Raw genomic sequence first — 13,895 nt, forward strand, 5'->3', positions numbered from 1 at the left:
GAGCTAGTTTTAATTCTTATTCGCATTCTTATTCTCATTCTCCTTTTTAGCATTATTATTTAGCCTTCTGCTATGCCTTTATCATAGCTCAGGAAGGGTGAACCCAGAGCACAATAATTTATGCAGTAGCTCGCGACTTCACTGCCAGCGACTCACAACTTTAATACTAGTAACTCACAAAGTAGAATTTTGCTCATAAGACTCTACAGCTTGGAGGGAACGTTGCTGGGGACTTATGGGGTAAATGCAGGAGCGGGCGGGGTTTGTGGAAGTGAGGGTCCTTGACCGGGTACCATTCTCCAAGGTCCCCCCAACAAAGCATCCAGCTTCTCCAGCAGAGCCAACCCTTGCCAGTTGGTGCATAGTTGTAAAAGTGGGCAATCTCCCCGCCACCCCTGGAGGTTGCCACCCCTCACTGTGATAGTGCCGAGATGCCCTGTATGAGCCTGGGATCCTCTTTGACGGCTGTCAGAGCACTGCCACTGATCCCAAACCCACGGGAGGAATAGATCTCTGCCATCTGGTTAAAAGTGTGAGATCTCCAGGCCCCACCTGGAGGTTGGCAACCGCAGCTGCGGCCATGTCCAGGGGCCTAATGCTGAGCCAGACCTTTAGCCCTTCTAGGTGGTATTTCTCCTCCTGTAGCCCCCTTCCTGTCAGCCTCTTTGTTACTGAACTGAAGATGCCTCAGAGCACCCACCAGCACCTGCAGCAAAAGTTTTTGGCTCCCCCCACTTCTTCAGACTCCTGTTAACGCAGGATTGCTCCTGCTCAGCCACAGCTGCAGAGTTAGGTGGCTGCTGAAATGTGCTTTCTTCTGCCTGTGACTTCAGCTTCCAGTTGGCCCCTGGGCAAGCTGGAGGGTGGGGAGGATGACGTTCATCTTTGGGAAGCAGACAAGTGCACCTTTAAGACCAACTAAGTTTTATTCAGAATGTAAGCTTTCGTATGCTCTTAAGCAGACTTTTCTCCTGCTTTGTTCTATTGCTTCAGACCAACACGGCTGCCTACTGGGATCTATTCTTTGGCAAGCGTATTCTTCCCTCTGCTCGGCTTCCCCCGGTAGGGAAAAGCTCACTCCCCTTTCATGAAATAGCATCCCTGCCTCAAGTCCCAGCTGCTCAAGAGAACGTGCTCTCCAGCTCACACAGTTCCTGTATGCTAAAAGTGCAAGGATTTTGTGAAATGACTGTGGAAAGGCTGGGGGGGGGGGGGCAGGAAGAGATAGAGGCACTGGCTCCAGCTGCTTTTCCCCTTGCCTGCGCTCCAACTCCACACGCAGCACTTTGTGGCTGCTTTGTCACGGGCGCACCTGCCTCCTTGGCTGCCAGACTCTTCATGGGGAAGGGGGCTACCATATGCTTCATTCGCCCCTGCTTCTCCCCCACCCCCGGCACCACTGCAGCGGCCGCGCCTGCTGGACAAGGTTCCCCTAAGGGAGGTCACCTTGTCGCCTGCAGCAGCGTAGCAACCGAGTGGGAGGGAAGGAGAAAGTGCCGCCATTTGCCTTACACCAGTGGCAACCTCGAGACCCCTCATGAGGAAGTGGGTGCTCGCTGCCAGTCTCCCTCCTCCCCTGCTTGCCCTGGCTATGTCCCGCCTGAGCGCCCTGTCACCATTGCTGCAAACTGAGGGCCCGAAAGTGCCTGCCGCCTGTAGAGGTGGAGAGACTGGGAAGGAAAAGGGGTCCCTTAAGCCTCACTCATGCTCTGGCACCCACTTTGGCTGACTTTCCTGTAGGCAAGTGCCTTTGGCGAGAGACTACCTTGCGCGAAATCCATGGCAAAGAAAAACCACTCCCAAGGCTGCCCCTCTCCCCCTGCAAAGGTTGCCGAGCTTCCCTCGGGACCTTTCCCCGAAGTCTCTCCAACTTCGCAAATCCACTGGAATAACACCACGTGGCCCGACAAGAGTTCTGTCCACAATGTGGACGTCTGTTTCCAAGCTTGCTTCGGGAAAGACTGATCTGGTAATGGTGTTTGCTGCCCTACCTGGCCAGCCAGTCACCTCCCGGATTGGCTAGATCTCCCGTGCCATATCTGAATAGGCTCATTCAACCCCTCGTGGTTTCATTTGAGGAAATGGGGTGTAGTCAATCTCCGCGGCTGCTCTATGACACCCACCGGTTTTTAGCGGGTTTTTTTTTTTTTAAATATTTTTATTAAGATAAATTCCAAGCAACACCACCACAAAATAGCTAGAAAAAATATATATACAGCATTATATAAAATAATCATATCAACCTAAACTATTCTAATACATCTATTACTATAGGAGCTAATAGTAGAAAAAGAAAACTAAAAATATATAATTTGTCTGTATATCAATCGACATTAGAGGGGGTTTTTTTCCCTGGAGTGTTGACTTCTTTGGTCAGTACAATGCTCTCTCTCTTCCCCCTGGATTGGTCATAGCTCCAACATTTATGCTACCTCCCTGCCCCACCTCACCCTGCCCTCCTATGACCTGAGCAATTATGTGGGCCAGAGGTTGGAACATCACATCCTGAGTCTGCTGCCCCATCTTTGCTGGTCTTACTCCTTTCACTAGGATGACTTCCATCATGCCCTCCCTGGCTGGCTGCTCCCAGGATCTTTCTTCGTTGGGTGCCACCCTTGCTCTGTCCATGCCATCACAGTTTGGATTCTGCTGGTCACCTCCATGCTTGGCCAGCTGGCTCAATAGCTTCTGAGGCTTGCTCTTTCCCAGCATCATCTGTGTTATCCAGTGCCAGATGATGATGTCATCAACTGGAGGCCTGAAGCTCTGGAGGCCAGGAGGCAGGTGGCAAGACCTATGTCCAGTTTCTGCAGCTTCTTGCTGATCAGGATCCCATCCTGGGTGTTCTAGCTGAGTCAACAGTGGCTGACTGAATATGAGGCTCTTGCAGTATCAGGGAAATCTCCAGGCTGCTGCAGGCATCTCAGCCAAGTACAGGACAGGCGCTCACCCTGGACACCAGGTTTAAGTTCTGAATAATTAAGTGAATAAGGAAGCAATCCTATGAAGTTTTATGTGGAAGTAAATTCAATTTTATTCAATGTGACTTACTCTCAGGAAAATGTTCCTGGAGTCTTAAACAGAAATAATCTAATGCCTAGATGATAACAGTGAAGGCACCAGACAAAATTGAGAAGGGAGTTCCATTATGAGGCTGCCACCACAAAATGACCATTTGTTTAATAAGTATCCTCTGAATCTCAAATGATGGGAGCACTCTAGGGCTGCCAGGTCTCCCACTTCAATTAAACCATAGAGTTTCAGTGCAACCCTAGATTTTCATTCTGATGCAATGATGTTACTTCTGAACTTGTGCCAGAATTGGGAAATTTGCATATACCTCATGTCAGCTTTCTACTGCTGGATGCTAGGGGTGAGTTGGCAAATTTAGAAACATACAAAGAAATGCTTCAGCACATAACGTTAATTGCAGAGCAGGTATACATAATACCCAGACCATGTACCTATTTTGTTTTTAGTATTTAGTGTACTTTATGTAGCATCTAATTATAGATCTGGTAATCCTTAATCAGGTTAACATTAGTTAATGTGCTATAGAAGTTCAGGTACTTTTTTCTGTAAATTTGTGAAAATTAAGTTTAAATCACTGGAAGGAAAAATAGATAAGAGGAGAAAGTCTTTGTTTCATATGCAGACAAATTATGGTGCAGCAGAAAAGAAACTGATATTCAATTGATCCCATTTGTTGTGTGAGAGTTTAGAATTATCTTTATCAGCTTTATTTTGCATCTTTTGAGGACAAAGTTCTATTTCTTAATCAAAATCTAAATTAAATCTTTGGTCTGTATTTTTTTTTCAAGAACAGTATTGGGTATAGCACGTATTAAACCTTGATTGGTTAGTTTATGTGAATTTTACATTACAGTGGCAGGTGAAGTTCATTACTGCATGAAAATTAATTTCTTCTTAAGGTAGTGGTAATCTATCCTAGTAGTACACCAGTGGCTGATTGTAATTACCATATGATAAAAAATATACTCTGCTAATGTATTGATATGGTTTTCATGGGGACATGATGCAATTTTTAAACCAGGTTAATGTTTTAAAGAACAAAATCACAGTAACAAATATTAATACACTGTCATGTAGGTGATGGACCTGGACTTACTTAGGACTGTTTTGCAGCCAAAGGGTGAGGATTGCAGCCAAGGAAAGAGGTTCTGCTTCTCCAGCTGTCACAGTGGCTCAGAGTTTTGTGGCCGTGAATGGGATCTCCTGGGTGGACCTGGTAGAAGCCTCAGATGTCCAGGTAATCACTAACCACCTTAGTCAGCCTGGAGTTGAGGTTTCCCTCTGGTCCACCCCTATGCTTTATTAGACCACACAGCTTCAGCTATCAAGGGAGGAGGATAAGCTGAGAGCAGCAAGAATAATTGGCGGTGAAGAACAGTTGCAGCAAGTTTGGAAGTGGCTTCCCACAGTTCACAGAGGCAATAGTGTGGATTGGTGACAAGCAATGGCATGGACTGATGGCATGCATAACAGGATTTGGAAGTGGCTCAAGAGGTGGTTCAGGATGTGGGTGGCTGTGGCTTGAGAACTTGGAGAGGAAGCTACAGAGTCCATGAGGTTTACTTTCAGCAGCTCAGTGCAATGGCTTTCCCACCCGAAAAAGCTGAAATCTTGCTGGGCCTGAATAAACCACCCCACCATTTTTCTGCCCCCCTCCTTTTCTGTTACTCAAATTAGTTGTCTCTTATTTAATTGGGGAAATTTAACTCAATAGAGACACAGCAAGAGGGGGTAACTGGAAATCGCCACTTATGTATAGCAGGATCTTTCTCTTAGAGAACTCTAAAAATCAATCAATCAGGTGCTCGACTGGAAGATATTTTATTGAAAAATAACAGAGCAAAATACAAACAACACACACTAAGAGCTAGCTGAGAGGAAATCAGTGAAAAGTGAGGAGAGCAAGGGAGTTTCAAGGAGGTGATATTAACCATTCTAGGAGATTGAGGTCCATGAAAAAGTCTGTGAAACAACCAGCATTTCATGGAATAAAGATGAGAGGAGGCCCATGAGTGTATGGTAGAGAACACACACATACTACCATGCCGTGTTCTTCTGGGTGATGTCATCACACCACAGGTACTTTGCATATGCAAAAAAGATCCCCTGCTGGGAGCCAGGTAAGACCTGGCAACCCTAGCCTGTTACCACAGCAAAGGAAAGGAATGCCATTTAACAGAGCAGAAAAGCTACTGACTTCACTGTCCTATCTAACTGTCTTCTTGTTGTCCCCTGCAGGATCTTCTTTGTATACCAGACATTGCCTATTTCAACAGTTTCAACCATGGTTTTCAAATCCCCTTTACTGGGCCCCACATTTCAATGGAGTCTGGCAACTTAAAATCTGCTCATGACATACCCAGTGTTGTGGCTGCCAAGTTGGCCAAAGTCTGCACTGTAGGCCAGATGTGTGCATTTATTTATACCCCACACTCTCCCACCACAGTGGATTCAGGGCAGTTTACAACATTTAAAAATACAATAAATATAAATAAATGATGGCAATAAACAAAACATCAACACTAATTAAAATACTGACCCTTCAGATCCCCTCCATCCTAATCTTAGGATTTCACCACTGATGTGGTCCCCAAGAAGGCTACAGGAAAGTTCAGACCAGTGTTCCCTCTAAGCTGAATTAGTGTGAGCTAGATCACAGATTTTTAGCCGCCAGCTCACACATTTTTGTCTTAGCTCAGGAAGGATGACCCCCAGAGCACAATAATTTATGCAGTAGCTCACAACTTTAATGCTAGTAGCTCACAAAGTAGAATTTTTGCTCACAAGGCTCTGCAGCTTAGAGGGAACATTGGTTCAGACTAATCCATCATGTATCATACTCCAGGGATTCTTCCATCAATGAAGCTATCTCACAAAAGTTCTTTTCTAAATATTATGCCTTTGACCATGCTGTAAGCCTAGTCTGGCCCCATGGCCTTGGACCCCTCAAAGCCCAATGCAACATTCAATCAGCCATCTGCTTGTCTGTCTGTCTGTCCACCCCAGAGTTTTCTGACTTTGGGGTTCTAAACTAAATGACCAGTGTTATGTGGACAAGGCCATGTCCATGGGCTTGGTAGTTTGTGCTGTCTTTGGATCCTTGAGCACCTTCCTGGATTGAATAGTCAAAGACTGTATCTGGTTGCCCCACATCACACACTACCTTGACAATGCCCTGTTCACTTGTGTGATGGGCAACACTGCCTATGCCACCCACCTAGTCACCTTCAGGCCCTGGTGAAGATGCTAGGTGCTGCTGTCTCACAGCAAAACAGAGGGCCCCTGCATACAGCTGGTGTAGCAGGGAAATCTCTGACTCTGTTGGAGCCAAGCTGCCTGCCCTTTAGGCCCTCATAACCTCTAACACAGAAAGTGCACATTGAGGGAGCTTCAGGCATTCCTAGGGCATCTTATCTTCACCTGCAGGGTTGTGTCCCCTGGATGGATCTTCTGTGCTGGCCACCTAAGTTGGCTTGGAGGGATGAGGCCAGAAGAGGACCTGAAAAACAGAGTCTTCCTTCTACTATGCCCCTCTCCCTTCCCTTTTTTTTTGTATTTGTGTACCTGCCTACAAGCTATGGTGACTTCCAGTGACCCCTACTGGAACATGGAGGACATTTAGAGAAGTGGCTTGATACAGCCTGCCTCTGCCTCCCAGTCCTGGTATTCCAAGAAAGTCTACCACTCAAGGACTTTCTAGGGTCAGCTCTGCTTAGCTTCTGAGATATGATGAAATCAGGCTTGCCTGGGCTATCCAGATCAGGGCTGCATGCTCCTCTCCTTTATTAGGTCAAGCAGCCAGCAGGCCCTTACTCTCCATTCCTGCCTCCATACCTTGGTTGTATGTTTGGTAGCATGGTTATTGAACTTGTTGTGTTTTATGTTTTATCATAGCTTGACAGTGTTTTAAGGAAATATGTCAGATGCATTTGGGGGAGGCTGCACCTGTATACCTGTCTCCTCCAAGGGGTCTTGGGGGTGGGTGGAGCCATACAACATCAGGCCCAGCTTGGGGGCTTTTGACTGGATCCCAGGTAGCAGAGGCTTGCATCTGTGTGGAATCACAGGACTTGTCATTCCTGGTTTGTCCCCAGCAAGCAATTGGGGAAAGATTCCAATGGCTGACAGGTGGCTTGACCAATGCCTGCATCTATACCCTATGCCACACCAATGCTCCCATGACTGTAATCAATAAAGCTGTGGCCTGGTTCTATCCCAATTTGGTTGCTGGTCTCTCCCCCCCTTCCCTCTCCCCCATGCTCTTAAGACTATAAAAGCATATACTGTAAGCAGTCTGAAGGATATGACAAATATTAATTCCTACTATATTGTGGGGTTACTCAAATAAAATAGTTGTTCATTATCATTATTTAATAGCATAAGATATAATAATGATTATTTATATACTACAATGTATAAATTGGGAATTAATTTTTCTTTTTACCCTTATATATGGTTGCATTGCCTTAGAAGTGAGGATAACATGATATATAGAATACTGATTATGCTTGTTCTCCTTTTCCTTTAACTAAAATAGCCATTCTGACTTATTTCATCTCCCCCGCCCTGCACCCTGCATATGCAAATACAGTTGTAAGCAAACAACAATAAAATTCTGTGCAAAATTATGTTGTAAATGTAACTAGAAGTACCATTTCACTGAAATGGCATCCAACAGCCTCTAGCATTTCAGATTCAATTTTCAGAGATGGCTAACATCATAGTTGGCTAAAGGTAATTATCCTAGCAGATATAATTTTGTTGCTTCTGTCTGATCAGTGATTAACTATTCTTATTACCTGAATGTTCTTTGTTAGTTTTGGTTTTGTAAACATTTCTGATGCTGTGGACTTGCAAGGGTGACTATACAGATGCTGCATTAAACACTTTAAAAATGTTATGCTGAAAGGAAAACATCATTTCTATTATAATATTGCTGTCCTCTATTTTCTCTTTGGTGTGGAAAGCCTTCTTTTTCAAATATTATTACCATATTTCTTTTTATCATTGCTGCAGAGTGGGATCACATCCTCCAATACAACAGTTCAGAAATAGTCTTCTTCAATAAATACTTTATGGTCAACTTGAGATTTAGGGCTTTTCTACCCAGTCATTCAGAGAGTCACAACCACATTTTACCCTTTGCGAAATAGTCCCTTTGAGATATTTGACGCACTATCCATCTCCGTATATTGAATGGGGGTAAGGAACCGATAAAGGATTTCTCTTTAAAAAAGGAGTTTTATCATTTGTCAGTTATAGCCATATGGCCTGTTTTTCTGTCTTTATTCTTTTTTAAAATGTGTGATGGATGGGTATTCTTGCAGTGGAGGTATTAATAGGTTTTATTTTCTCCAACATTTGTACGGATTACATTTATTTTGTACTATAGAACTTAACAAAGCCACTGAGAGCCTTACTCCTAGTTGTATACCCTGCCCTGGATTCTGCTCCTTGTAGTTTCAGATGAGCTATTTCACATTTTAAACCATCACTGGTTGTGGGCCCAGCGTTCATGGTGGGAAGAGGGAAGGGAAAGGCTAAGGGAACATTCAGGTCATTAAAAACCAGAGTTATAATCACCTTTTAGATTAAAATTTACCACAGCTTTATTGGTCACAGCTGTAAAGGGCCTTGGCACAGCAAGGGTTAAATGGATCCTGGCATAGACTGACCCACCTGCCAATCGATGAACTCCAGTCCTCTCCATCTTGCCTCCTGATGGGAGGGGGGGCGGTGGGATGTCAGGATCCTGGATTCCACAAGGACAACCACCACTGTGTGGTGTCCCCTACCACTTTGGAGTGTAGGTAACCCTAACAGCCCCACACTGGACATGTCCCTTAAAAGCCCTCACCCCAAAACATCCTTTAAGGAGATCCCCAGAAGCAGGGGAAATGGCATACAAGTTGTTTTTTCCTAAAATGGATCCAGCCCCATGCGGATACCACTATCAGAACTGGGCAGGGTCCAGTCTGGCTTCTGCCAATGCTCCTACAGCTGCAACCAAGCTGCCAGGAGATGACTACCCCTGTGTAGCCAAATGTCCTGACACCAACTGACAGGTGAACCCCATCATAAGAACATAAGAGAAGCCATGTTGGATCAAGCCAATGGCCCATCCAGTCCAACACTCTGTGTCACAAAGTGGCCAAATACATACATACATACACACACACACACACACACACACACACACTGTGGCTAATAGCCACTGATGAACCTCTGCTCCATATTTTTATCTTGAAGCTGGCTATGCTTGTAGCTGCCACCACCTCCTGTGGCAGTAAATTTCACATGTTAATCACCCTTTGGGTGAAGAAGTACTTCCTTCTATCCGTTTTAACCTGACAGCTCAGCAATTTCATTGAATGCCGAGTTCTTGTATTGTGAGAAAGGGAGAAAAATACTTCTTTCTCTACTTTCTCCATCCCATGCATTATCTTGTACACCTCTATCATGTCACCCCGCAGTCGATGTTCCTCCAAGCTAAAGAGTCCCAAGCGTTTCAACCTTTCTTCATAGGGAAAGTGTTCCAAACCCTTAATCATTCTAGTTGCCCTTTTCTGCACTTTTTCCAATGCTATAACATCCTTTTTGAGGTGTGGTGCCCAGAATTGTACACAGTATTCCAAATGAGACCGCACCATCGATTTATACAGGGGCATTATGATACTGGCTGATTTGTTCTCAATTCCCTTCCTAATAATTCCCAGCATGGCGTTGGCCTTTTTTATTGCAATCGCACACTGTCTTGACATTTTCAGTGAGTTATCAACCACGACCCCAAGATCTCTTTCTTGGTCAGTCTCTGCCAGTTCACAACCCATCAACTTGTATTTGTAGCTGGGATTCTTGGCCCCAATGTGCATTACTTTGCACTTGGCCACATTGAACCTCATCTACCACTTTGACGCTCACTCACCCAGCTTCAACAGATCCTTTTGGAGTGCCTCACAATCCTCTCTGGTTCTCACCACCCTGGACATTTAATGTCATTTGCAAACTTGGCCACTTCACTGCTTACTCCAAACTCCAGATCATTTATGAACAAGTTAAAGAGCATGGGACCATCTGTGTGGAATAACTCTTCCAAGCACTATGAAATGTCTGGATGTTGAATCCTGCGTCCCCACCATGACCTCCACATCCTTGCCCAGCCTGTCATCTTCCAAGTGGAAACACAAGAAAAAGATTGTGATAGCTACTTGCACTAAGTCATACTTATCAAAATCCCACTTGTGTTTCTACTTGTGCAAGATCTTCTACAACTAATATCTAGATACTAGAACATATAGGAATCAAAAACACTAGATGTTACCTTGCACAAGCAAAGCTTGTCTGTTTATGCTTCCACTTGCACATTGCAAGATTCAAGACAGTTTTTAATTGAGTGTTCTAAACTGGCTCACTTTTTTATATGTTTGTATTTAAATTTACCTCTTGGCAATTGTAATGTAGGTGCAGGGAGAAACAGACCACTAGCAAAAAAGCTTTGGTGGAATTATTAAAATTACTAGTGTATCTTTAAAAAAAAAAAGCAACAAGGTTGGTTGTTGCTTCTTTTAATCAGCTGATCAGTTTGTTGTTAAAGGGCATTTTTCCTCAAATAATCAGACCAGAAGAGATTTCTGCTCTTCCCACTCCATGTTTACATGATTCATGTAGTGCCCTTGGGATGTATGTGACTTTGCAGCCTTGATTTGATTGCTGGTCTTGACATATTGCTTTCAGCAATTAGGATAGCAAAGTGAGTCCTATTAAGGGATTAAAATAATATATTTCTGAGCATGACCAATGGCAGCTACTGTACTGGTCCAGCTACTCTGATGAATGACAACAATGAAGGCAAAAAAATCACATACATTTGATGTGTCTTATTTTAACTGTCAATTGTGTAATAATTTAATCACCAAAGAGTTCACATTTTAATAAAATTGAGCATTATGAACATGGGACATTTGGATTACAAGCCAACTATAATGTCTTTCAGTGAATAACAGAATCCCAGGAAATGGTGTACGTATATGTATGTACTATAAAAATTTAGATATATTTCCCAGTGTGCTGCTTTGTAGCCAATACACAGTTAAGTGCAGAAAAATATTAGTCTCATTGAATACCTCTTAAACTTTTATTGATACAGTGCAAAACATCTTAATTCTATACCTCAATTTATTTTTAGAACATATCACAGCAATCTGTCATTTAGCTAGAAAGCAATTTGTGGTACCACTATTTGATCTTTTATGATTATAAGGAAGATTTATCTTATGATACTTTTTTTCTTCTATGGTGATTAAAAATTAATGCAGTGTCCTCCCCCCAAGGAATTAGCAATTAATACAGCACTTCCCTTTTCTTGTTAGGATTCATATCATTTGTACAATAATTTATAATTAATCTTGATAAAATATTTATTTAATAAAATGTTTCTAAGGCTGCCTTTATTCCAGCTGTCATGGGACCCAAAGTGGTAACAACATTAAAAGATATATCAAAACAATAAAATGACAATAACAATTCAAAAGGATATCTAGTATGTTCCCACCTTACAACAACTAGTACATCAGATGCATGAACTGTCCAAGATAAATTACTTAGTTTGCTCCCAATGCTTAGCTGAATAATTTGGTCTTCCAGCTCTTCTAGAAATTTGGCTATGTTTTATCTTTCTTTACATCTTTTGGGAGGCTATTGCAAAGCAGAATGTTCAGGAGACAAATGATTATACCCTAGCCAAGTTGATCATCTTGGTGTGGGGGGGGGGGAGAGATAATCCATAGCAAACATAGCAAATTGCATTTATCCATACATGGACTAATAGATCCACTCTGAATTACAGGCTTCATAATTACCTAGATCTAAGCAGATGCTTGTAGATTATATTTATATTGTCAATAGGGGTGTGCACAAAAAATGACTTTTTTCTTATTTGGGTCCATTGGACCTAAAAAAATATTGCTATTTCCTGATATTCCCAAATCTTAATATCAGTATGAGAAATCTGAATGTATTCAGCATGTAAGAATGTCTTCCCTTCACTCTCTAGTGTCACACTGTCTCAGTGGCACACTTCTACAAGTGAAGTGTGAAATGTCTTCCCTTCACTTGTGGAGGCATTATGCTGAGGTGGCATGACTCCAGAGAGTGAAGGGAAGGCCATGCCGCTGAGGTAGCTTGACTCCAGAGACTCACTCACTCTCTGGAGTCACGCTCCAAGGTGGCACAACTCCACAAGTGAAGCGAAGGCATTTAATTTTAAATGCCTTCCCTTCACTTGTGGAGGCATGCCACCAAAAGGTTGTGATACTGGAGAGCAGTGTCAGCAGCATGCCTCCATGACTAAAGGGAATGCCTTCTGCAAACTGCACCACTGTGGTTGTAGCAGTGTGACCTGTTGATGTAGTTGGTCTGAATATAAGCCAAATAATATCATCTTTTATTCAGGCCAGCTATATCAGTAGCTGAATCAGATTGTCTAATCAGCATTCAGCTGAATAAATACATGAAAAAAAGACAAATAAGGTATTTTAGGGGTATTTATTTGGTTTGGTTTATACCAGATGCACATCCCTAGTTATCAATTAGAGGTCATGGAAATCTTGTTTAAATTCATTCATTTTTCCATTCCAAAGAAATCGTAAAGCGCAACCCACTGAGCAAAACAAACTATAATAAACATTTTAAAAATAATGAAATCATGACATCTTTCCAGCTATCTGACGGATTAACCTCAACTTTCAAAAAACATTCTATGTGAAGCCCTTAGGAGAAATCATTTGTAGCTTTGGAGTTGGATGTTGTCAATATATGGTTAAAACCAGTCTTATATATCCTTATCCAAATCCCCTAGTGATGTGGTAGAGGCCATGAATCACTGCCAGGCTGCTGTGCTAAATTGGCTAAGAGTGAACAAACTGAAACTAAACCCTGAAAAGATAGAGGTAATGCTCGTTGGGAAAGCAGAGATCTTAAAGGACATGGAATTCAGCTGATGCTTGCTGACTCAGTTAAAAGCTTGCTAAAAGTTCAGTTAAAAGCTCAGTTAAAAATTGTGGTTATACTGGATTACAGGAGAAGCAAGTTAATGCAGCTGCAAAAAAAGAAAGAAAAAAAAAGAGGCTTTCTTCCAACTCAGCCTAGCTTGAAAGATGGATGCTTACCTTACAGCTAATCTGGCCACCACCTGGATCCTGGTCACAATAACATCACAACTAGCCTACTGTAACGCACTGTACATTGGTCTCTTTAATCCAGTTTTTTCAATGCCCTGCTAATGTAATTTAACCACAGTCCTATCTCTTCTCTGCAATAAAGTAAAACAATACTAATAGAAACAGAAATAATGTAGCAACGTGACCAGCCCCTAGCCTAAAGACCGACTCTACCCACAAATAACATTGTTCATCAATTATGGTTCCACATCATGCAGGAAATTCACAATAGTGAAAGTAAAATATCCTTTCTGGCTCAGCCATACAATCCAGACTAAGGAAGGTAATTATACATTTTATGGAGTCTCAGGTTCAATCCATGAATGTGATGTTTCAGTAGAAAAGAGCTATAGTGTGTACCTGAGAGAGTAGAACAATAGCCTCTTTTGAGTAATTGCATGAGACTGCCAGGAACCTTTGTAATTTTGTCCAATATAATTCAACTTGTACATATTTGTTTGATAAATTTTTCCAGGAGGCCTTACTCCATTAATGTCCTATCCATTTTTTGCTTATTTCAATGAACTTTCTGGATCCACCTTGGGTGCTGTTTCTGCAGTAGTGGGAAAAGATACAGATCCTAAACTCTGGTGAGGTATTGTGGAAAAAACTAGCACTCTCCCACTGTCTTTACCATCATGAAGA

The 13,895-nt window shown here is 42.7% G+C and overlaps 1 protein-coding gene across 1 annotated transcript in view; it reads right to left on the bottom strand.

Moving 5' to 3' along the window:
- Positions 1–1,589: 1,589 nt before the first annotated feature.
- The window catches only part of LOC132569104 (uncharacterized protein K02A2.6-like), an 87,564-nt gene continuing 75,258 nt past the window's right edge, over positions 1,590–13,895 (bottom strand). Inside the window, exons 5-6 of the mRNA XM_060235285.1 lie at positions 2,539–2,766; positions 1,590–1,670 (exon numbers count right to left, since the gene is read on the bottom strand). Of these exons, the coding sequence (XP_060091268.1) occupies positions 1,590–1,670; positions 2,539–2,766 (309 nt within the window). The remainder of the gene's footprint in view (positions 1,671–2,538; positions 2,767–13,895) is intronic.

The sequence above is a fragment of the Heteronotia binoei genome, chromosome 3 (genome assembly GCF_032191835.1).
Source record: "Heteronotia binoei isolate CCM8104 ecotype False Entrance Well chromosome 3, APGP_CSIRO_Hbin_v1, whole genome shotgun sequence".
Lineage (NCBI taxonomy): Eukaryota > Metazoa > Chordata > Lepidosauria > Squamata > Gekkonidae > Heteronotia > Heteronotia binoei.